This window comes from Amblyomma americanum, chromosome 5 (assembly GCF_052857255.1).
Source record: "Amblyomma americanum isolate KBUSLIRL-KWMA chromosome 5, ASM5285725v1, whole genome shotgun sequence".
NCBI classification, from domain to species: Eukaryota; Metazoa; Arthropoda; class Arachnida; order Ixodida; family Ixodidae; genus Amblyomma; species Amblyomma americanum.
The window spans coordinates 198,561,470-198,587,363 of NC_135501.1; the positions used below are offsets into that span (position 1 = coordinate 198,561,470).

Below are 25,894 nucleotides of genomic sequence, written 5' to 3' on the forward strand. Positions count from 1 at the left end.
GTCCTAAGGCAGTTATTATTCAAATTAAGTACAACCATCGATTCTGCTTTCTCCGTAAATATACGGCCTAATCAACCTATATCTGTGAGTGTTTGATTGCAGCAAGCAGGAAATAAAAGAAATAACTGCCTCTTGTAAGGGGAATGATATGAAAAAAAAAAATTGAGGCCTTCAAAGTGACGTTGATTCACTATGCAGACATGTGAGGACCTCGCAGAAATTCAATAACTGGTCATGTGGAAGGGTTCGTATGTCCCTTGACATGCTCTGTGGTGGTGGTGGTAGTGGTTTTATTAAAAATAATAGTAAAAAGGAAGGAAAAGATTTTTGCTAGCTCCGGCATCTGCCATCGATACTGAAGCACCTGAGCTGGGGCAGCGGAAATAAAGGATAGCAGGCAGAATGGAGAAATGAAATGAAAGAGGTGAGGGGACCTGCTCTGTGCAAAAATGCAAAAATATGAAAAATTCGAATACTTCCTCCACACTGAATAATAATGCACAACTCAAGGATGCAAACTGCGCAGTCGTGCACAGGGCTGCGTGGATCTCTCTAGAAGCACTCCCCCACCCACAGGCACACAAGCAGCGTTCAGCAATTCATGGCATACTCCCGGCCGCTTTTCCCCATTAGCGTGTTGACGGCACTGAACAGTCAGCGCACCTCTACTTACGCGCTTTTTGACATGATTGCGCTGATGAGTAGTTAAATGTGCGCTGAACAATTTTAACGTTTTTACTGTGCATGTTAAACAAATAAGCCAGCAAATAAAGGTTAAATTTAATATAATGAACTAAGTTTATTTTTTGTCCGGTGTTCCTGAGACGCCAAGCTCACTGTGATGTCTTGGGTTCGTCACTGCCCTCTGAGGTATTACCGGAGTCTCCTTCGGCGTCTGTGGCCTTCTTGTCTGAAAAAAAAATGAAAACAGGTTTTTGGGGAAAGGAAATGAAGCAGTAATTGTCGCACATATCTCGGTGGACACCCGAACTGCGCCGTAAGGGAAGGAATAAAGGAGCGAGTGAAAGAAGAAAGGAAGAAAGAGGTGCCGTAGTGGAATGCTCCAGAATAATTTCGGCCACCTGGGGATTTTTAACATGCACTGACATCCCACAGCACACGGACGCCTTCAGCGATTCGCCTCCATCGAAACGCGGTCGCCGCGGTCGGGTTCGAACCCGGGTACCCGGGCTTAGTAGACGGACGCCTTAACCTTGACTACTAAGCCACCGCGGCGGGTGCATCCTTCGGATTTTCTCCATCAGTGGTTCCTGTAAAACGTTTTAGAAGCTCATGACACAGTTTATCTTGCCGGAACTGTAAGCTTAGCACAGTAAATCTAACTCATGAACCATTCTTTGGCACGGATCACCTGCATCAGTTGCTGTAACAGGTTTCTTGCTGCCAGCAGTGCAATTATTTCTTATGCTTTTGCGTTGCAAATATTTTCATTCATGAGTGCTTGTTTGTGACCGTCGACTGCAGTAGCATTACACAAATGGAACTCTCCTGTGAACAGCCGTATACAATACACTGACGGATATAATTAAGACCAACTGATTATGGTCAACCTAGTGATCAATCATCACATAGGATGATAATTTTCGCAACTCACGGACCGATAAGGTAAGATATTCATGCTCTATTGCGGTGCAAATCTTACGTTGAACACAACGGGACATGCATAGCTCAAACACGCGTGACAGAAAGGAACGCAATTAAGATGGAAGAGTGGGAACTTCTTAAAGTAATTAATTTGGAATTTAGTCTTTCTCCAGCGCACTAATATCACCCTTGCTTACGACGCGCTGTAAAGAGAAATGTTATGAGTTTTATAAGGGAGCAATAATAACCCATCAGAATCCACCAAAGCGAAGCCATGCGGCTACAAATGAAAGCTATCAGCTTCCACACAAACTTCGTAGTTGAAAAAACAAACAAACTGGAGGGGACACTTAAGTTCCGCCTCAACGGTATGACACAAAAGCGTTAATGCTTTAATGACCCCATATGCAGAATTGGTCACTCTCCATACTTAACATTCATAGATCACTGGGAGCCCTCATACCACTCCTGGCGTAGTGGTGCAGTGGTTAAGCAATGCACCACTGCGCTGTGATGGCAGGTGCTGCCATCTGTTGGGGCTCGAGCGACCCAGGTTGCTCTTCCCGAGAGAGCAGTTATTAATTGTTATTAATTTAACTGCCACCTGTTACAGTGGGAAAGTTTCCCTAGTATCCGGTGGGCAGATTGTGATGACGCCGCAAGGACATGTAACCTAGGTGGCCCACCAGGCTACTAGGCTGCTTTCTGAGGATCACCTGCCAGAGCCGTGCCAGTGATTTTTCTGTCACAACGGCGACACCGGATTTTCTGTAGAACGGAGTCTTTAAGCTAACCGCAGCCTTTCCCTAGACCTTTCCCTATAGCACAGCGCCACAAGCGGAGACGGGATCGGCTGTTGAAGGAGCGCAGTCATAACGACGAGGTTGCTGAACGGCGGCTCTTCCGCGTCAGTCACAGCGACTGATGGACCATACGGGCTGTTCTATTCTTATCCCTAAGACATTGCCCAGTGTTATCGCAGCCACACATCACCAGAAAGGCAACACGTATGTGCGCGAATTTTTCATTGATGCCGCTCATGCTTTTCGTAATGGGGAAAAACCTGGGGAGATTATCATCCCCAGAGGCCGGTGCTCAGAAGCAGCATCCTTGGGAAGGTGTTAAACCCATGACTATATCAACACCAGTGCGCTACATCCAAGCTCTCGCGGGCACAACCTTGGTTTTCTAAAACTAGTTTATTTGGTAAACACTATATGTATATTATCCTTTGCTGTGAAAACCACATGAAAATGTAGCAGTGCATAACGGCAAAGCGCCATGCAGCTCACTAAGAAACATCATAAAGGACGGCCTGTACTCACTTGGATCGCTGGAATCCCTTTGTTGTCCGTTCAGTCGAATTAAGCCCATCCCACCCATACCACCCATTCCTGTAAGAGACATGGAATAGAGACAGAGCTTTCGCGCTCGGAAATTCGGCTTACGCAATGCGATGCGACGCGAAGTATGCCAGGACCACTCTTCCTGATATTCGTCTGACTGGAATGTGTTCATTGCTGCGGGACGCGATAGGATATCGATCTGCGGCGCAGTGCGGCCCATTCGTGATCAGCATACGCGATTCAGCGCGATGTTGCGCTATATTCTATACAAGTAAAGATTCTAGCTGAAAGCTTCCACGTTTTTAAATTATATTTACGGTGGTGCATGGACTTCGCGTCTTCTACAGGAAACATTTTGTTCAATTGATCAAACCGAATAAAACTGCTTAAATTTAGGAAAAATAGGCATTCAGAGGTGCTTGCAGGGCCTCGAGAAGCAACAACGATCAACAATTTTTCTTTATTTTGGTTCTGGATATCTCACGCGTAGAATAGCTGCGTTTTGAATGCCTGAGTTGATGGCCGACTGGTCTGTATAAAGAATCGAAAAATGTAGCTGCTCTTTTTGAGCAGCTGATGGTTCGAATCCCGCTCCGGCAATATGATGTTCTCTTCGTCTTGGCACTGTCCTAACAGGATAGTTCGGAAGATTTCGGAGAAATTCGACTTCAGGTCGGCCACGGTTTCCGTGCACTTATTTGTTGGGTATGTCTGCTGCAGCTCTCATATCGTGTTTGGAAATGAGCGAAAGGCAGCGAGGAAAAGTATGTAAAATATACTTGAAATTATCGTTATTCAGACCCCAAACAGCCCATGTGGTTACTGACAGTACCCGTAAGGATGCCAGATGGCTTCATTCGATCCTGCATGGATTACCGCCTCCTTATGAACGTCACTCGTAAATGCGGTTGCCCGGTATACTTCGTGTTTGACGACCCTGTGGATCCCCTGCAAGGCGAACTTCTTTTTGCACTCGATTTAAATTCTGGCAACTGGTAGGTTAGATTGACTGCCGCAGATCACCCCAAAACCGCCTAGATAAAATTTAAATCTAGTTTTGAGTTATAATGCAAGATGAATTCGTTTCGTTTAGAAGGTTGCTATTAAAACTTCATAGCCATAAGTTTTGTTACAACTACTCTACAATGAATTAAAAAAAATATCAGTCTTACCCCAACTTAGCCCTTGATGAAAAAATCGTTTGAAATTGCGCTGTATCGCGTTCCCCAAGAATAACTGGTAAAAGGCGGAATGAACTTACCACCATAACCACCGTAACCACCATAAGACCCGAAATTGAAACGCCCAACAGAGTCATCCTGGCTTCGATTCGGTTGCTCTTCTTCTGGTCCTGTAATATGCAATGAAGTTAGAGAGTTTACCCTGTACTTTGTTATCGCTCAGGCAAATTCTTCGCGAGTCCGTTATCGCAGGGAGCAAAAATAAGACACGCTGCCTGGAGCGTGACAGTGCGATGTATGCTTTTCCTATGTTTATGGCTGGGTTTCCATGTTGTACACTCGGAGGCATTGAGTCACATTGCTATAGTCGGATGCAATTGAGCCTCCTAGCTGGACAATGCACGGAGTGGCAGATGAAAGTGTACAGCCCCCCCACCCTCCATGGTCAAAGATTGTATAACCTCCCTGCATTGTCACACTAGCAGGGTCATGGGAATCGGCCGGCGCCATTGGCTGGAAAGGGGGTCCTTTGACGGGGAAAAGCCGCTTCGTTCTTGAGTTGTATCCGACTATAGTGCGGGAGCACTCAGCTCTACACATCGTGCAGCATCATCGTGATCAGCACCGTCAAGATAGTGCTTGTCGCTAAGTTCGGTATGATTCGGAATCATGCTGCACCGAAACGCTACGATGGCAAGAAATCGCATACAAGTCTCATAATCGCATATAAAGATGGGGCGGCCTCGTGCGCGCGGTGATCTCTTCGGATGTGACAATGTCCTCGTAGTGATTGGTAGAATACACTGCGTCCTTTATAGATGGCAGAGTGATGGAGGTGTCGTATTTCCTTCAAGAACTGTTCATGAGATCCACGGCAGAGAACTGCGTTTGAACCTTGGAGGACCACTTGGAGGACCACACGTTAAACCGGAAAGACGGTAATCTACACCCGATATACGCACGCTCCTTGCGCCGATTATTCAATCATATTTAAACGACCCTTGTTTGGTGATGAATTCATTGTGAACAAGGCTTGCCTGTTGAAGCCGAAACGTCAAGAACGAACCTTTTTTCACTGGTCGGCGTCTCTTATTTTCAAACCACTTTTGAGTAGAAGAAATTAGACCGGCGATGAAAACTTTCAATATTGATGTATAGTCAGCAGCGGCTCGAAGAGCAGAAAGTTCTCCACCGTCGAAAAAGTCTGGTAAGATGTTTTTACTTTGATTACATTCGCCCACACAGGGATGATCACAGAGCCCGAAGAACTGCAGCAGTTCACTGGGCCGTATGTGCAGATGTGCAGTCGGTACCTGTGATCATCATGCAAATATTGTAGCGTTACCTGCTTTAATGCTGAGCGAGACAAATGTGTTTTCTTCTCCATCATCCAAATTTTAGGCAATGCAACTGAGGACCCAGAGTCCTTTCACAATATACTCCTATCTGCTGTACGTGATTCAGAATTGCATATTGTTTCTTTACTTTGCCCTCTTCGGCAGCGCTTTTTCGGCAAGGCAAATAAGGAAACGTTCTAAAATTTTAAGTATATTCCATAACTTGATAAGTCAGGATACCTCTTGCCTGAAATAAACACAACAAATTTTGGCTTTTTCGACGGGTTGCTCGCACTGAAGTCTGCCTGTCTGTTACTGCCAGGAAAAAGGAAGGAAAGTGCACAGGCCTGCTCAAGCCGAGCCACAATCGCTGCCACGTGCAGATAGTAGGAGAGTTGAAAGAGGGGATAGAAAGACAGGATAGTAAAGACGCGCTAAAGACAAGGCCGATCCCGGAGGTAGTGCAATAACGGGCCAACCGGTGGCGGGAGTGAAGCATCCTTCAAACTCTCCGCCACATTTCCAAAAATAAGTCTAACTTGGATCCGTAACAGATACTCCACCGCACTGAAGCTTTGCCTGCAAGCTTCTTGAAAGCGCATGGATATAGGCGCGATATAGCCAGAATTTGTTGAGCCACAGCGCCGAGGGTAACCGTGTTTTAGAAATTCTAGAAACTGATATGGATGCTGCTTACGGTGGGCTACACGCCTCTCATTTATTAAGGAGCCTAGCAGTAATAGTTAAAAAGTTAACTATTCGATATCAGTTAATCAGCCTTCTAGTTAGAACGTCTCAGCTGCGTTCTGATTGATGTACTACAGCACTAGCAATGCTATGCTGAAAAAAGCGCTCTTGTAACTCAAGAAGCCTATTTTTAACAATTGTGTAAAGTCTTAGATGAAACACCCTGTATATGCCGAAAATAATATTACCTTCAGCGGACACCGTGCCAGCCAGGAGGCAGAACGCCAGCGAAAAGATTGCAAAGCGCATCATGGACACCTCTGGTCAAAGGAGCCACTGGAACGATGAAACTACAAATTTAATTGTGCCTATAGCGACTTCTTATATGTGTGAGTGCACATCACAGACTTCCTTTCTCCTACTACGACATACGTTAATGAACAAAATTTTACAGTTACTAAGGGCATAAAAGAAATCGCATCTGAGCAAATTCAGGCGATGATTTGCGTGAGTTCGTAATTGTTCATAGCTTACGACAGCTCATATCCTGTCGGCTTTCATTTCCTGCGGTATTTTTCTACCCGAAAATAAAATGTGCTTCGGAACAAGCACCCACGCTACCCTCAATTAATTGCACTCATGAATAAGTCGGCCTCAGAAGAAGCAAATCACCACATTAAGAAGGCTGCCAAATTCAAGAATCCATCGAATAATTTAGCGTATGTGTTGGCATATCAAGAACAGGGTGAAAAATATTCGAGCCATATTTACATAGAAAATCATAGTTCGTGCTTTTGCGCATAAATTTCGGGAAAATTAATGCGGAACATCGGTGCGCTATCATTTCGAGCTGGACTCTCCTTTCTTCATTTGATGCAAGCGCAAAGGCACGACTTCGTGGCAAGAAGTTCAAGCGAAATGTCTCTGTATTCAAATTGCTCTTCTGTTAACTTATATATCTGCGAGATCTGTTTGTCCCTTTTTAGTGCGACTGCAGTGCGAGCAGGTTACACGAAGTTAACAACATTCTATGGGGTCGTAATTAATAAACCTGACAAGCAAGAACAACACTCAGGGGTCGTATTTTGAAAATATTGTTCCCATTAGGTTTCGTCACTACTCTGTACTTTGTCGGTGCGGAGTTCGACACGAAAACCGGAGTAAATGCTGACTTTTAATACCGGTGTTAAAGACAGAAGCTACCAGTGGATGACAGACGAAAGATTGCTACGATGAAAGAAATCTGATTGAGTGCGAAACAAACAAACAAGAGCAAGTAGAAGAAGGAAGCAGGGAAACACTATATTCGGAGTGTGATAGTTTTTTCCCATTGTTGCAGCTTTGTCAGGTCAGCGCCTCCTGCATTATCAGTCCCTGTCACATCACCCGCTTTTCAACGGGACAACGCGGACGCCTCGTTCGCCGGTTATCCAAGACGAGCCGAGCTGTGGCTAGACTGCGGCCGCTGCTCCTCCGAGATGTGGCCTCCGGGATGGGGCACTGCTCATTGCGTGGGGCCCAGCCTCCGAGATGGGGCACTGTCGGGCGGGAGCCTGCGTCACCAGCCTAAGCGGGGATAGGCATAAAAGCTAATGACCGGTGAAGGTCAAAAGTTTGATTCGCCGTCTTCGGACGATATGGCGGCATTGATAATGCAGAAGGCTTTGGTCACATGTACAAGGTCAATTGACATAGGTCACGATGGCGAAGCTCGAATGCGGTCTAGAAACAAGTGTCAGCGACATCGGTTAGCGACAGGAAAATTGAAGCATCGAAATGTGCGGAGTGGACAGACATTTCGTTGATAGAGCGAACAAAGGCTGGGAAATGAGGGCCTCGTTATGACGTATACATTGGAAGGATGCCAACAGTGACCGAAACCAAGGAATGCATAGGCGAATGCGCTTCTTTTTTTAAATTTGTGGTGTTGATCAATGGGAATCAATGCTGCAATATTTTTTTTTGCACGAGAGATAATTGATTACAGAGTAGAAAACAACCACATGCCACGTATCGTTGGGACCCGAACACACGACCTCTGAATATCGCGTCCGGTGCTCTACCAACTGAGTTAGGGCGACGGCTGTCCAATGTGCTGCTCTCGTGGGTATTTGTGTTTTTGCGTGTAAGCGAGCCTTGAGAGTGTTCACCAGCGCCACCCTCGCCCATAGCGGCGGACGTAGTACGTCCTGTATTACCGCGAGTGCCACGTGAAACGTGATCGAATGGTGAGGGCGGAATCTGTTCGAGAACCCTCTTAAGCTACCTATGGCATCAAGACTGCCAGAACCGAGGATATCGTTAGCTATTAAGTCGACAAGGGGAGGGAAATGAAGGAGGGGCTCGTTAAGATATACATTTAAAGGTAGCCAACAGTCATTGAAACCAAGGAAAGCATAACGGGTGATAGCGGGCCCCTCATGTCCCTACCCTTATCGGTACGTAGCCTAGCGAGGACCTCACTTGTGGCAGTTTTGATGCCATAGGTAGCATAAGATGGCTCTCGCACAGCTGCAGCCCTCACTGTTCGATCACGTTCCACGTAGAATGAATGAATGAATGAATGAATGAATGAATGAATGAATGAATGAATGAATGAATGTAATTTTTATTGAGTACAGCCAGGGACGTTCCTAGACGCGATTTGACTCCGCTGCTGCCAGGGTCCTCTCCACCAACCCTCTTTTGTGCGCAAGGTCAAGGTAGGTCAGCCGACCACCCGCTGCTGATGCGTTGGTTTCCTGACTGTGCCCATTTTTGAATTGCGTTGACAGGCCTATACCATGTGACAAAGGCCCATCTTTTCGTTACAAAATAGGCATTATAAAGTCTTGAAAATGTTTTATTAACGATGCTGGGGCTATAGATGGAATTTGTAATTTTGTAAGCGCTATCACCTAAATAAATTATGCGTAATTATAAGCAACAGCATTCTTATACTAAACCGACGCCTATTATGGTTCTAGTTCACGTAAAAGCGATTTTCTATTTTATACTAAATTCTATTTGGGCTCCCGTTACAAGTCACTATAAGTTGAGAGCTTATAAAATGCCACAAAAGCTTTTAAACTGTCAGTATTTAATAAGCCCGATGTGCGAATAAGCTGACTTCTGCACATAAATTAAAAATCCTTTGCATGAATCGGAAAAACAAGTTTTACATTTCTCGCATTTTACAAGACGCTCGTGAAAGACCGTAATCTGGGCAAGTCGCTTAGAACTTAACATTGCCGGAACAGCGGTAAAGACGTTGGAGAAAAACATCGAGACAACACAGCGCCGACCATAATCTGAATTATTTAGAAATCACCCATATGGAAATTATGGCAAGAACAAGGGAAAAATAAAAAATGCCAAAAGTACAAGCCCGGTTGCAAAGACAAAGTTCGAAGCAAAAATATGAGCCCACCCTCCACCATTTTTATCTTTCAATCAAGGGAAGACAGCACAGCCAACACACATACCGCTTCTCTGCTGAACGAAGGCTTCGGCCAGATCGCGAGACACACGATTTTTATTGTTTTGAACTATACTCGCATGACAAAAATTCGGTATGCAGTGGTTAGGTTACACTTCCGGCAGTAGAGGGCAAGATTTGACCTCGTCAGTTGCCTTGAGGAATTTTGGTGCTCAAGGCAAAATGCAGATGACCCGTGCTAGGCGGCTATCAGTCTATGGCTGACAGCGACCTGAGTAGCCCATTCAATGGTCCGGGTTTGGACGCCCAGGTCTCGGTCTGAATTGAAAAGCACGCACGCACGCACGCACGCACACACACACACACACACACACACACACACACACACACACACACACACACACACACACACACACACACACACACACACACACACACACACACACACACACACACACACACACACACACACACACACACACACACACGCACGCACGCACACACACACACACACACACACACACACACACACACACACACACACACACACACACACACACACACACACACACACACACACACACACACACACACACACACACACACACACACACACACACACACACACACACACACACACACACACACACACACACACACACACACACACACACGCACGCACGCACGCACGCACGCACACAGACACACGCGCACACACACACACACACACACACACGCACGCACGCACGCACGCACACAGACACACGCACATATGCTTCCGGGCACATAGACAAGCTTAAATTATGACATATGACATTAAGTATGCCGCTGAACCGTAGAAACAGGGATAAATTAGATATCAAATGGCTACCAGCGAATGCAGAGAAGATTTCCAAAGAAAATCATTGATATTTTCATTACAATGTAAGTAGTTTAAGCATGATAGCATGAAATAATTACGAGACGTTCTTCGGCTGACGTCTTTTATTCTCGCAATAAATAAAAAAACGAAAGATGACTCATACGAACCGGGAAAATTTGGCATGTGAGAACGTGCACGCTAACCGCCGGGCCCTGTAAGGAAATGAGAGAGAGACGCATGGTTTTCACAACACTCACTCTCGGTGCTCGCGAGATGCAAATCATGACTTTGAAGGGAATGGCGCGTGAGGTGTTTTGTGCTCCTCTGGTCTTAATTCCGCACAGTTCGAATGGCAGAGCACCGTAGAGCAAAGCCACAATCCCCAATTCATTGCGCATGCTGAAGCAGCACTCGCAAAAGGCGACAAGCCAGCGAACACAGGGCATCGATTGACTTGAAACTGCCAACTGCGGTGAAGGGTTTAGTTACTAATCAGCACATGTCTCGAGTTCTTTGCGCTATGTGTCTTAAAAAATGGCTGGGCTGTGCTTTTGCCAGACCGTGTATATTTAGGTTCATTTGGTTTGTTTTATGGGGGTTTAATGTCCCAAAGCGACTAAGGCTATGGGGAGGCCGTAGTGACGGTCTATATGGCCCTTCGCTTTCCAGTTTAAATTTTTTCCGGAATTCGCCGGGTAAAAATCAGGCGATATTTTACGAGCTCAAATTCAGATACAAATCGGGTTATTCTAAAAAAAATTCTGTAGTTCAGATTTTTTCGGGGCATCTTTTGCAGTACAAGACACTTTACTAAAACTGTTCGTTTTTCATCTAGACATAAGATGCCTTCTTTTCTGCCCATTCTTTACTAAACAACATTGAAATCGCGGGTTCCACTAAAACTGCTTACATTTGAGATTTTTTCCCTAATTGATTACAAATATTTCTTCGCGTATGTTACCAATCTCCTACAGACAATTCCCACGTCTGAACAAGACCGGCCTGCCTTTCTCTGTACAGTGAGTAAAGATTCAAAATAACCGTGACAATTTTAAAAGGGCAAGGCGTTTGAATCAGGCTGTCATTAGCGCACGTAGCGCTTAACGCAGTGACTCCGATAGGACGTCTGGTTGGTAGCCATGTTTTGGAATCTTACTTTTAAATATCCCTTTCCTAACTTATCCTCAAAATTAATCAGCCGCATGAAAACGAGCGTCAAAAGAGGTTTAAGATTCCCATTTGACCGAAGACGTACACCTATCTGGAATAAGCACTAGATATCCACAAACTTTTCTTGCGGTGAGTTCAGCTTGTGAACTGGAAAGCATAGTCTAGAAGACTCATTTTAGGAGAAAAACTTTGCTGCTGTCTATTGCTTAAAAAGCGCTAGATTTTCGCATGCCGTTAAAGCTGGGAGTGACGCTAAAGTAGCTTGGAAACCGTTGTCAGTGGGGCACGGCATTTTAGTGGTGGCTATATGTGACATTTAATGGCCGAATTTACACGTAGGCTATCAGAAACGTCGTAATGCAGGGCTCCATAGTAATTTCGACCGCCAGGGATTATCTATCGTGCAATCAACACCACACACTACACTGTCGTGTTTTCATTTCGCGTCCATCTAAATGCGATCGCCGCGGTGAGATTCGATCCCTCATCCTTGAATTCATCAGTCGAATGTCATAGCCACTATGGCTCCACCACTGGTAGGACATTTTAGTGGCTTAATTATGTGCTACAGTAAGGGGGGGGGGGGGGCTTAATTTGCGATGATTCAATTCGTTGGATGTGACGTCAATCATGACAAAAGCAACAGGAAGTGAGCAAGCAAATGACCAATCTCGAGCACTTCTGGTCTGGTCGCTGCGCCCCCGCTTGCCATGCTATTGCCGCTGCTTCTAGACCGGCGAATTCACAGTGACCATGCAACATAAGTATACGCAGCAAAACCACTGCAGCTTATATCCCGAGTTGTGATTAGCGTCGATAACACTTGTCAAGTGTGCTAAACGAGTTGTCGTGCTCTATCCTTGATCTCTGTCGGCGTCTGTCAGTACGTGAGGCATGAACGGCGGCGTGTTTTTGCAAATAAAGAGCATATGCCGTTTACCTGCATACAAAACCTGTCAAGTCCTCCCCACGGCCTACTTGACTAATGGGAACAAATGGAAACAAAATAAATGGTTACAAATCGAGAACTCAGCCTTCTTGACACTCAGCTTGAGCATCGTTTCGTTCGATGTCGTGCCCCGCATCGCGATCGACAGTAAATTATCAACATCTCATGTGATTTGCGAAGGAATTAGGTATACGCCTGCCGCATTTTTGGAGCTATCAAAAGTCAGAAGAGAAATATCGCAGTAGTGTTTTCCGGTTTTGTTCAGAAAGAGCCAAGTCCTCTTGTGGAAACGTCGGCTAACGGGCTGAGGCTTTCATTTCGCCCATTGTTCATTTTATTTTGTCAAGAATTTCATAATCATGCCTTCCCTCTACCGTGGGTACCCAGGCATATTCAGGTAACATAAAACTTTGCAGACTTCCTCCTCCAGCTTACGGTAAGAACCAAAACGCAAACTATCGAAAGAAAGCAAATACCAGAATAAAAGGACAATTAATCGTGCATACTTAGCTCCGCACTTCGGAAAGCAGAAACATCTGCGGGGAGAAAACTGTCGTAATAAAGAGAGAAACTTTAATACTGGAAACCTTGTATCTAGAAAATACTTAACGGCAGTGGTCACGGGACCGCTCAAAACCGCGGAATGTTGCACTTACGCTTCTGTTTCTAAGATGGAATTAGCTTCCGCTCCATTGCCAGAAGTTGTTATTGGCCTCTAGTATATTGGCACTTGTCGCGGAGTGTACAAGCATGCACACAAGGTAAGAAAAATAAAAGAGAATCTCAGGTAATCGGAGGTAACTTGCTGTAAAGCCTGTTATTGTACCTTTAGAGATAGTTTGCAAGCCTGAGTGTATATAATTACATTGACGTTCGGAGACCAAGCGTACTAAAAATGTTCCTTTTAAAAATGACGCCAGTGGTGGGCCCAAGCTTCGCTTTCCACCGAACAATAAGTGTATATTATACTAAATGCATATTAGCAGGAAATTCCGTAGCGCCACTCGTTTTAAGAGCGTCCCGATGGACAACATTTAGGCGTTAATTTAAGAAAGAATATGTCTACTCACGAAAAAATTCTGGGTAAAACCAAGGCCCTGGGTTACGGGGATGCTGCTGCGGTGGGAAAGAGGGCGCTCCTGCAAAAATTATAAACAGCGAAAAACATTTTTTTTTGAACCCGCTTTTACCGAGCAAACTTCACACTATAGGTTCATTTGGAGGGCAATGAAAAAGCGAAAGCTCGTCTCCTTATTTTGACACTGTGCGCTGTGTTCACAAACTAAGGCGCGAGAAAAGAGACGACAATGACGAACGCAGAGTAACCACAAATTTATGCTAGAAGCAGCGTCGATACATAAATAGATCAACAACAATTCATCAGATCGAAAAGATCAACAGCCTTCTTGCTATTCATCATGTGTTATGTAGAGCCTTTCTGCGTGGCTCTGATAAATTAATTTTTCCTTCAGAGAAAATCAACGAGACTTGACGCATGTGTGAAATGATCGTATCAAAAAACTTTCAGAATTTTTCGCATGATTCGCCTTCTCGAGGCGACCAGAGTAACTGTGTGTGGAAAAGCACATTGACAAGAACATTTCTTACTGTTCCTCCGTGGTACGTGAGTGGCATCCCGAGACCGGCCTGGGCTGTCTCTCCACTGTCTCCTTTCCAAGCTTCCCACTCTATCTCGACGTTGCCTCATTGGTACAATCAATGCGACGCTGAGATTCTTCGGTGGTGCACTAAATTCTTGAGAGGATTTGGAGCCGATTTCAAGCTGTTTGCTTACAAAACAGCGACGATTAGATAAAGGGGCATTTCCCCCAAATTACAGGTGTTTTTGATTTAGCGGTGAAGCTCCGCTCATATTCCGAATTGCCGCACAGAATTACTCCAATACAAAAAAGTAGTTCGTTGTTAAAACTTTTCTTGTTACCTAAGGAAGAGGTATAATCACAAGGAAAAAATTGTAAAGTCTAGAATTCTTATGCCTGGCTTGTTCAATAAAGTCAAGCATTAAAAAGCTCATTTTGTTTCCTGTTGCGGTTGGCTAGCGGAGTAATACACTACGCCGCTGACCGTGGACCAGTGTTAGCAACTGCTGCTTTTTAAGTTGTATCCTGCTATAGTTATGAACAGAGTATGAAGCGCACGACTTCGAAGGCACCGGTGTAAGTCATTTGAAGGGAATATAGCCTATGGGATGGTAAAAACGTCAAATAGCTGCCTACTGTTACCCAGAACTGCGCAACAATATAGAAACAGTAGGTCTTTGTTAAAGACCATGTCACGCAGTTGATGAAAAAGTGCATGAAATAGGACGAAAAAAAGCTCATATCTGTTCGCTTAAATTTACCATCTCTTGTACTTAACAGCTAGCGTCTCTCGAACCATCAGAACGTTTTCGCTCAATTTACAATCTTTTCCGCACTCCAAGCATGCTTGAAATGAAACTCGGTACCATCAACTTGTCCTCCAAAGAACAGCTCGTAAAAACGCAGGGCTAGCATTCTTGCTCATGCTGTTTCAATGATTTGAAAAAAATTGTAGAGGACACTTAAGCTCCGCCTTTAAGGGTATGACGCAATAGCGTAGTGGGTTAGGCTTTTCATTCAGTGACACCTTTGAACGTATTTTTCATTTCCTCTTCAATTGTTTTAATGAATTCATCAATTACACGCTCTAAATTTTCTTAATTATCATAAGGCATCGGCTTTTCATTACGAGCAATTTGACTCATTTGGACCCCGATTTTCGATTTTTTTAAAATTTGTTTAATTAATGAACTAATTACAATAATCAATTAATTACAATGATTTTATTAACTCGTCATTGCCTCTCACACACCAATCAATCACAAGGACCCGATACCGACTACTACTACCCTGGTGGCTCTTTGACCGAACGATCTGTTACGCTATCGTGCAATATTCCACGTGCGATGGCTTTCAGGAGTTAAGAAGAACTGACAAAGGACACAGTCGACTCACGAGGAACCACGGCAGAAAAGCGACCGCCTGGATGACTGGGAACGACTTGTCTCACAGGTGACATTGGTCCTTTAAAATTCAGAAAAGAGAGACAAATGTCAATGTCAGTACATGCTGAAGAATCTCAAATGGTCTAAATTAAACCAGAGCACACCACTACGGCGTCTCTCACAGCCTGCCTGCCGCTTTTACACGTTAAACACACCACACACCGCAGCAGTTTAACTTTCCGTGATGTCTCTGCAGCTAAATTTCATTTTATTTTCCTGCCACAAATCTTTTCGCACCTGAATTTTCACACCCACCACACACGTGCTCCCTGGTATATACGTACTAGTCAAACCCGGATATATCGAACTGGAAGAATATCACGAAATGGTTTGATGTATAAAAAATGTCAATAGATAAGCTAAGGAAACCTCCCCTTCTGGTGCTCGCCAGCCAGGGTATCGCCCGACGAGTGTTACACTACAAGCAGCAGACAACAGCGATTATTGCGGGTCAATGACATCCGAGTCGAGATCAAGAGGAAGATTAAATGGGCTTGGGCAGGGCATGTAATGCGAAGGCAATACAACCGCCGGTCCTTAAGGGTAACGGAGTGCATTCCAAGAGAAAGTAAGCGTACAGCAGGGGGCGGCAGAAGGTTAGGTGCACGGATGAGATGAAGTTTGCGGGGATATAGGCTGGGCGCAGCTGGCAAAGGACACGGTCAATTGGAAAGAGATGGGGGAGGCCTTTGCCCTGCAGTGGTTGTAGTCAGGCTGATGGTGAACGAAACAACATAAATGTACTCATAAACAAGGAAAGAAATGCACCCACAACGAAGTTTAAGCAAATCACATCGTTCAAGCCCAACGCATACCTCAGTAGCGTCCGAGCTCCTCAACGTTACAACGGTGGGACGGTTGTAACAAAGGCAGTCTACGCTCAGATAAAATCAGACGCTATCCTCTGCTACAAACTGCGCGACGATAGTCGAGCATCCAAGCTGCACAAATGACACGGCCTCCGGTGTCGCAGCCACTCATTCCAGGTACTGCTGTAACGCTGCTGCTAACTCGCCGTGAAGGAGCCGAGAAAGACGCCACTCCCGCATAACGCGAAACATTAACGTCTCGCCGGCGGCAGATCCGCACCGCTGGAACCACGAAGTGCGCGGGAAGCGCTCCCGCGCTGATCTCCCCCGTGCGCTGCTCGCTCGGCCTTTATAAAGTTGAGGCCTTCATTGCCTTCATCTAGACGCTGGCCAGATCGCACGCATGCTAGAGCACCGCGCTGGCGGCGAAGAACTTGCCGCGCATGCGCAGTGATGCTGCACTCGGACACACCCGCTCGCATCCGAAAAACGCAGAATGACGCAGGCTTGGCGCGCGCTATCTGCTGCGTCGAGCCGTGGGGGATGTAGCCAACAAACAAGAATGCATTGCACCCACGCTTTAGCTACGTGCTTCTTTCATACGTGCCGCTCGCCGGCATGCATGGTGGCGCGCACCGCTCGCTAGGCGCTGGGAGGCCTAGCCTGCTTTTTAAAATTTTAATTGGTTTTTGGGGAAATGAAATGGCGCAGTATCTGTCTCATATATCGTTGGACACCTGAACCGCGCCGTAAGGGAAGGGATAAAGGAGAGAGTGAAAGAAGAAAGGAAGAAGAGGTGCCGTAGTGGAGGGCTCCGGAATAATTTCGACCACCTGGAGCCTGCTTCGCATCGAAGCCCTAGCGGGCGCTTCTGCGGAACTAGCCACTGCCAATCACAACATGTCTAATCCTGTTGCCAGTACGCTACAAGTAAAATACTCGCTCATTTACATTAAGCTGCAGTTGGTTTCCGCAACGCATTGGGCAGTGAAGTATGCCACCGCTAGGGTGTAGTTAAGTCATAGTGGAAAAACAGCGCACTAAAGACAGAGAACCAGGAGGAAGAGAGACACGGGACGAGCGCTGACTCACAACTAAGGCTTCATTGTTGCAGTTGTTGCGACTGCAGGAAGAATGAAATTAAGGAAAGTGCACGGGCCTGCCCACTGGCTTAAGCTGAGCCACAATCGCTGCCTCGTGCAGACGGTAGGAGAGTTGAAATATAGGAAAGATTAAAAGAAATACGCGTGTCGCAACAACCGCGTTATCTGTGACGACGACGACGGTTTAGTGCCATATACCCCCGGTGGCAAGGAGCTCCTAAGGCTTCATTGATAAAACCTGGGTTATATAAAGGATGAAGGAAAGGCATGACACGACAATTAAGCCAAAACATATAAACAAAACAAACGTGCGCGCGCCGGTAAAAAATTGCCAAGAAATAAGGCAAGGTGTCATGCCTTTCCTTCATCCTTTATATAACCCAGGTTTTATCAATGAAGCCTTAGTTGTGAGTCAGCGTTCGCCCTGTGTCCCTCCTTCTTCTGGTCCTCTCTCTTTGTGCTCTGTTTTTCCAATATGAACTTATACCAAGTCGCCCAACTGTACGTCCTACTGCAGTTAAGTCGGCTTCATTGCATGACAACCATGTGGCGTGGAAAAAAAGAGAGCGCAATAGATCGAAGCACACCCCACGTTCACATCGTCACATGGTTTCACAACGCTGGCGCTGCACGTAGGCGCCTAAGGCCGCGCAGCCGACCGCCTCCCCCCCCCCCCCCCCCCCCCCCCCCCCGCGTGCGAAAAGTGATTTGAAGAGCGTCATTGGAGAAGAGCCGCTTGCTGGGGTGCGGTGCGAAGTTCGATATATCGAATGAAGGGCGAAATTGTAGTTCGATATACTGCTTTAGGTTTCTATACGTTTATACAGGATTATCGAGGAGATAATCTCTGTGATCGATATAGCCAGTAATTCGAAATATCTGGGTTCGATACAGCCGGGCTGGACTGTATTTATTACCGCTGTTATTTGGTTATTGTGATACTGTTCTTTTCTTTTTTCCACTTTCAGTTATCTCCCCGATGCCTTTTTCCTTTTCTCACTTTGCCTGGAGAAAAATCTCAGACGACAAACGAAAGAGTTAAAAGGGTGTTCGTATGTTTAGTTGATTTGTTTCTTTCTTCTATCAGAGCCGTGGGTCTGAGGTTGTATTGAACCCTCAAAGGCTGTGGTTAGCTCGTAAATATTTAATTGGCATACTGAAGTCTAGGGCAGGTCTTAAAGGAGTAACTGCCCTAACTTATTTATTTGCGAAACCTCTAAAAAAGCAATAAAATGCACCAGATGGCGAGTCTAGGGGGGTCCCTCTTAGCACGTATTTCTGCAGTACCTATAGGCCTAAACTAAAACATTCAGTCGATAAGTAAGGTCCTGCAGAGTTTTTTCTCAAAGCGAATATTGTCCTTAATAATAATTGATTTTTTGGGGAAAGGAAATGGCGCAGTATCTGTCTCATATATCGTTGGACACCTGAACCGCACCGTAAGGGAAGGGATAAGAGAGGAAGTGAAAGAAGAAAGGAAGAATTAGGTGCCGTAGTGGAGGGCTCCGGAATAATTTCGACCACCTGGGGATCTTTAACGTGCACTGACATCGCACAGCACACGGGCGCCTTAGCGTTTTTCCTCCATAAAAACGCAGCCGCCGCTGTCGGGTTCGAACCCGGGAACTCCGGATCAGTAGTCGAGCGCCCTAACCACTGAGCCACCGCGGCGGGTCGAATATTGTCCTTAAGTAAGAGTTTGTGTATTTGATTGCATGCCTACGCTCCTGTAACATGCAGTCTGGATACTTGTAAATTTTGTGAATACATTTCTTGATATTCTGCATGAACACATGAACGAAAACGCTTCCGACTCACGAGGAACTCCAGGAGGAGTGGGGGCACCTTGATGGGTTGGAACCCCCGGGTGATTATAAGGATTCTGTGGTCCTGCGAAGATCAGGAAAGTGACGCACACATTTTTCTCGCTGTATGTCAGACAAGTTCAACGTCTAATCTTTATTTAAGCAAGAAACCTCGCAAACTGATAAGCCGATCAGCGTACTTAAGCACGAAAATATTGCGCACACTTCGCATAGTAAATGTAGGGTTCGTGTTCCCAGCCAAACTCGAAGACATCTGAAAATTTCCATTGAGTACAACAGGATGTTTTTGTGGCCTGTACCCGTTAGCAGGTGCTCTGCGGCACTGTCTTGGCGTTACTAAGAACTAGCGTGAGATGCACGGTACTACGTGATATCGCAGTGCATCAGCACCATAACTAAGTTGTTGTTATTCGGAAAGCGGCAACATATTCTTTTTTTTAAACTGAAAAGAAGGTTGAGAAGAAAAGAAGGAGCACTCTAAAATGACAGGAACGATCGTAGAATAACTGACATTACATGGAACTTAAACTGCAATTACCTTCCGCATTACTTTGTAAAAAGCGAAATTCCGACAAGAAATGATTAATGCAATCGTAAAATCTGACTTCCATCTAAATGCAACCAAAAATGTATCAGAGTGAAAATTCCAAAAAGCCAATTGTACATAACGCCCTGGCAACGCCACAGTTCGCTATGACTGAAATGCATTGTGTATCTCGCGAAACATTTTATTCCGATACTTGGTCCATCATTATTTTCCTAAGTCTTCCTAGTCGGTGTACTACTCGCAGGAATAGAATAACGAGTCTGCATCCACAGACATCAAGGAACGTAATATGTCGATAGCGAGTGCAAGTAAGAAATCCCATCGCAGCATCTCCGCTAAGAACAGACCGAGAATTTCCCACACTTAGCTGGCACACTGGTCCATCAAACCCACGTAGATCGCTCTCTTATTAGTCTGTATTCGTAATGTCTGTTTTACTCACAATCACAGGCACTTTACGCATGAGCCACATGGAGCTTCTCTGATTGTTTACAAACTAAAGCTATTGAACAAACACGGGTTATGCTTACTTGGAGGCCATGCAGAAGAAGCGTGGACTTTTGGATAACTGGGAAGCTGTTGCGGAGGAATTCCCGGTGGTGCTGTAAAAGTCAGTTCAGGGACACAAATTAATAGTTCTTTTTTTACTAGTGTGGAAATCAAAATACTGGTGCGTAGGCTGGTGAGTAAAAATGAGGCGTTACTATTCTGAACGAAATGTTCCCTTTCCATTTAGATTCTGGCGATTTGGGGGGTGGGGGGGGGGGTGGGGTGTCTTACTATAAACAAAAACGTATCAATATGGATGGGACGAAGAAGGGCGAAGACAGGACGGTTGCTACTCTTACAACTGAATAGAATGAAATGAGACGGTAAAAACGAACTGATAATCTTTAAACGTGTGAAAAAGAAGCAAAAAAGAAAGAGAAAGAGCGATAGATGATAAAAGGTGCTAAGAAAACTCAAGTGCGTTTTAAAAACTTCAATTCGTTCTCCATCAGATACACAGATGGGGTACTAATGCACGTGCCTTCACTGCATATCGAAATTTCCTGGGCTTCCAAGATTTCCCTAGCCAACTGGTCTACCACGTCCTACAATATTAGTACGATTAAGCAGTGGAGTGACGACATTGAGCTTAGGCATAATAATACTCTATCGCCATCGACGCGTCGGGAGACAACACATGGCGGTATGATGAGCACAGCCACGCATATGATCATACTGCGGCATCTCTTTGGCATAATAAGCAGTGTAGCTGCTCAGATATAGTCATATGTTAAAATATGTAAATATTTGAATATGCTTTGTACTTCTTGGAGTGAAAGCAGCACTTTTTTGACTAACAAGTTATACGCGTTTCGCAAATAGGCGCTGTTCATAATCAAGAAAGTCTTTTAATATAAATGAAATCTGAGCCCAAAAAGGACGCCACCCCTCATAATCCACGTGCCTCTTCGAAGTGAAACGCCAGCTGTAACTACAACATTCAGAAAGCAAGAAAGGATGCCCATGGGCTAGCTTTCGTAGCAAGGAGAATTGCCGACCAATACCATTCCGACCCATCCCATTCCAATTCCCCGTGACTACGATTGCACTTCGAACTTCATTATCCGTAAAAAGAGAACATGGTCTCGATCTGAACGATGGGTATAAACAGCTTGAAAAACAACGAGCTCAGGAAACAGCAATTGCAGTAGACACCTTGGAAACAATTTGTGTAGTAATTTTTTTTTCAAGCGAAGATCTGTCTTCCGCTAATTTCACTTTAGAAATAAGGTCTTATGCTGGCCGAACACCAAGAAACCATTTGTACGAATTGAGTCAAATAACGACAAATTAATCATTGCCATCTCTGCCGAGAACAAGGCAGTATAGCTACAGGAGATACGTGATGCACTCTTCCTGTGATTCAAATGGTCATGCGTATTGGGTATTTTGCATAGTTTTTGCCTAATCTCCAGTGAAATTGGGTACCCACCGGTTTTACAATGCGCACAAGCTTTTTTTTTTGTCAGTTCAGTTTAGAATAATAACCGCACCCAATTCAGGCTATATGATAATCCAGTCGAAACAGAGGTGCGGTAAGGTGGTCGCAATGGGATTGAAAATCATTTCCGTTTATTTATGTGAATAAACAGAAAAGAAAAAAATGCAAGGTTAAAGAAAGCACGTTAGCACCGTAAAAAAAAAAAAAACCTGCCCGTACACATGATTTTCATTTGTCGCCAATATTTTCATTAGCAAGTAAACTACATTACATTTTTTGTCGAAGCGCGGTAGACACTTCTTATACATGGAATGAAGAACTAGTTTACGTAACATATTTGCCTTTCAAGAGTGCAGTTGTATCAAGAAAAAAACGACATTTTTAATTCCAGTTAATCTGTGTTTCTAAACTGTTGCAGCTCAGCTTGTCGAAAGGAACAAAATAATTTCACAAAGACAGGCTCGGCTCACCAGGAATGTTCCCATAGCCGGGATGCTGGCGTGGCTGTTTGTTAGGGGGCCCTGTTGAAATAAGCAAGGATTTCAGTCAGCATTGGGCAGCACTACCTTTCGCTCAGCCTAATTCAATATATATATATATATATATATATATATATATATATATATATATATATATATATATATATATATATATATATATATATATATATATAATATATATATATATATATATATTCGTTAACACCGCAACCCAAACGCAGCAGCGCGTATTTTTTTTTTTGCCAAGTACGCTTGAATTAGGCCATGATAAGAGCTCGCGAGACCGCACATTGAGGCCCGATCTACTCGACCATGCGTTGGTAGGATTCCCGGTACTATACGTCGACCTTATTCATCAGGACGCTGCAATGCTAAGAAACGATGTACGAAATGAAGTATCCAAACTTTTTCTTCGAGGCGGAACCGACTTTTCTTAAGTTTCAAAGGCAAGTTATCAAGTACAAACGGGTGGCCATTAAAGCCAAGTGAGCAAGCACGGATCGATTAGCACTTTTTGGCAAAGAAGCTGCAAGCAGAAATCAATCAATCAACCAATGAATCAATCAATCAATCAATCAATCAATCAATCAATCAATCAATCAATCAATCAATCAATCAATCAATCATTCATTCAATCAATCAATGATTATTTCAACAGCAAAGTACAGGTGGCCAGGACAGCAGCTTAGGCATGTTGGTGCTTAAGCTGCTTATCTCTTGTCATGTTGTTCTGCGCTGTTCCGTCACAATGAAAGCACAGGTGATGAAAAAGGCCAACTTAAGACTGAGCCCGAGGTTTGCGCTTTGCTATTATAATGCCGAATAGCATCTGTGATAAAAGAATGATAACAAAAATTTCTCTCCTGTCTAAATTTCGGGGAACTGCTCGCTTCGAACTACTGTTTATTCACAAATTTTGGTTTCAAAAAAAAAATAAATGAACAAACTAAATGCTTTCCATATAAAATTGCACTTGTATTATCAATAATTTCAAAACACTGCGTCACAAAATGGCTTTAACGTTCTCAATCATGCAAACCAATCAAGGATGGTCTGTACGCACCAAGGAAGTCGGGAGAATTGCCACGATTTGCATCGACAGGAGACGGTGGTCGTTTATTCATGGGGCCTGTAAACATAAGGGAAACATGAGAGACGGGGAATTTGTCGATTCCGTTTTCGTACAGCTGAACTGTCGCAGTAATGCCAGTGCGAGCAAGACGGCTTGTTCGTGGAAAATGTGACGAATGCAGTTCTTGTTGCCAATAAAAAAGCCACTATTTTCATTAAATTCGGAAGCTATGCCTGGCACTGGTGCATTGAAAACCTGAAGCTTCGGCACAGGCTATTACGTTGACGAGATGAGCCTGTTGGGGCCAGCCCAAACAATCGGTTATTGTCCACGCAGTCGCACTTTATTGTAACACTCCATTTTGAAAAATTTTATAGATGATGATGTAGACATTGCATTTTTTGAGCGAGGAAAGCAGTTTTTGCGATCGAAAAACGAAATGCACATTACGAGTTTACTGCTGCAAAGATACAGCAACCAAAAGAACGTATACTACTAGTGCATATCACAAAAGCTATAACATTACGTCGCTAAAGCTATGAACATCGACACTCACACAAATTCCAGCCTGGCCCGAGTACAGCTACCTACAAGGATACCGCAAGTCTAAACTTCGCGCCTTTTTATGTAGAACAAATTTCGCCCTGTAGCTCGTATTGATTTGGCCGCTTCCGATTCTTTGACTCGCTTACCAGGCCAAGAAGTTCTGGAAACTTCTTCCGGGAAGAAAATACAGACGGGACAACTTGACGCCAAGGCATATTGCTAACAACACGTGAAATTTGCCATTTTTGCGACATAACCATGACTTCACTTGTTTCCTTTTCTCCACTGCAGCGTTTTTCTCTGGGCTCTCTTTTATTCACCGGATCAACTATTTACATTCGAGAAAAAACTGCAATAAAATATTACCACACGTTACTGCATCCATTCTGCATTTTCTTCCTACTAGAATATTAGAATATTACTAGAATATTAGAATTTCTAGAATATTACATCCGGCGATGACACCACTTTTATTACGAAGGGAAGAATATTCTTACGTTGTGCCGATGTCCTGCCGAGAATTAAGCATACAGCAAGCGTAGACACTGCAAAACGCATCATCGCCATGTACGCTCACAGGAGCCTCGTATGCGAAGGAGCTGCAGTTTTCAGTGCGCCACTTCAAGCTTATATTCCATTTGCTAATGTTATTTGATAACGCAAAAAAATATGCACTCCCTGATGTCATTAAACTAAGTTCTTGCTTAGAGATACTAGCACTATTCTCGAATAAATTGGCTCTTAAACACATACACTTCGTAAAAGTGGAAATAGCATGATTTGCCAGGCAGGCGGCCTAGACTGACAAAGTGTAGCATTTGTCTGACAACATATGCAGAAGGATGAGCAATTGAGGATGGCGACTTAGAGAAAACATTCAAATCACGCCGTAATGACCTCGGCACGAATGTTCGTAGAATAATACGGAGCTGATGTGATTGAACGCATTATCGTGCGACACGTCTCAAATCGCAGCTCTTTAGACTGTGTTCCTGCACTGAGCGGCATGCATCGGCGCCGGCCTCGGCGTAACTGAGCGAACGTAGAGCGGAGAGGAGGAGGAAAGACGTCGGTATAGCCAAGGGAGCGCAAGGAGGAAAGCGGTAGCGGGAAAGCAAGTCGCGCGGCGGTGACCGCAGAAAAAAAAAGGAAAAATAAGGAAAAGATCGCTGTGGAGAACGCTCGAAGGCTCGGGCTCCCGAGTCTCAGGTCACCGCCACGGTCCTCCTCTCCCCGTGACCTTGGCGAAGCGGCGCGCGCGGATCTACGCTGCAAGATGGTTCGAGCCCTCTCGAGAAGACAGGGGGAGGGAGACGCAGCTTGACGCGAGCTGCGCCTTGGCGCGATTCCAGAAATTTTCTGCTTGTTTTTTTTTAACAACGCTGCATGGGCCGTACACACTCGTCGACGGCTTGATTGATGTGCTACCGCCTTTGGCGTGTTGCGTTAGTCTCTCGCCACCCCCCCTCCCCCCCAATCGTCTGCATGAACGCCTTGTTGACTTTATAATGTTGACGGGTAGCTGTGCCGGCCGTTTCCCGCTGCATTTTGCCGCGCCGTGTTAGTTACCCCGTGCATAATCGTCCTTATCACGTTCGCGGCCTTTTTACACAAACAGTGACGTGTGACGTTTTGTGTTAAATGGTGTAGCGTAAGAGCTAATAGTGCGTAATGAAGTCTGTTACGTGAACAGCTACGCGCACTTGGTTATCATTTCCTCGAAATTTAAGGAATCTGAGGAAGAAGAAAAGGGGGGAGACGGAGAATGAGGCTGTGTTCACGCCGTTGGATCTATGTGCGTCATGCGGGGACGTTGAAACGATAGACCATTTCATCCTCTACTGCCGGCGGTTTGCACGGCAGAGAATTCAGTTTTTGCAAAATCCTCTCGCTCAATTGG

At 44.8% G+C, this 25,894-nt stretch overlaps 1 protein-coding gene and 1 long non-coding RNA gene across 2 annotated transcripts; both read right to left on the reverse strand.

Moving 5' to 3' along the window:
• Positions 1 to 833: 833 nt before the first annotated feature.
• LOC144134498 (uncharacterized) lies at positions 834 to 6,576 on the reverse strand. The gene is made up of 4 exons (XR_013315141.1): positions 6,405 to 6,576; positions 4,213 to 4,302; positions 2,931 to 2,999; positions 834 to 910 (listed from the first exon to the last, which is right to left on the reverse strand). It is a non-coding gene; the product is annotated as an uncharacterized LOC144134498 (long non-coding RNA).
• Positions 6,577 to 10,634: 4,058 nt separating this feature from the next.
• LOC144134499 (uncharacterized) lies at positions 10,635 to 24,731 on the reverse strand. The gene is made up of 6 exons (XM_077667407.1): positions 24,492 to 24,731; positions 23,440 to 23,505; positions 22,347 to 22,397; positions 20,417 to 20,488; positions 19,332 to 19,403; positions 10,635 to 10,648 (listed from the first exon to the last, which is right to left on the reverse strand). Exons 1-6 carry the CDS (start codon positions 24,559 to 24,561, stop codon positions 10,635 to 10,637), a joined length of 345 nt encoding a protein of 114 aa, XP_077523533.1. The 5' UTR covers positions 24,562 to 24,731.
• Positions 24,732 to 25,894: the final 1,163 nt, after the last annotated feature.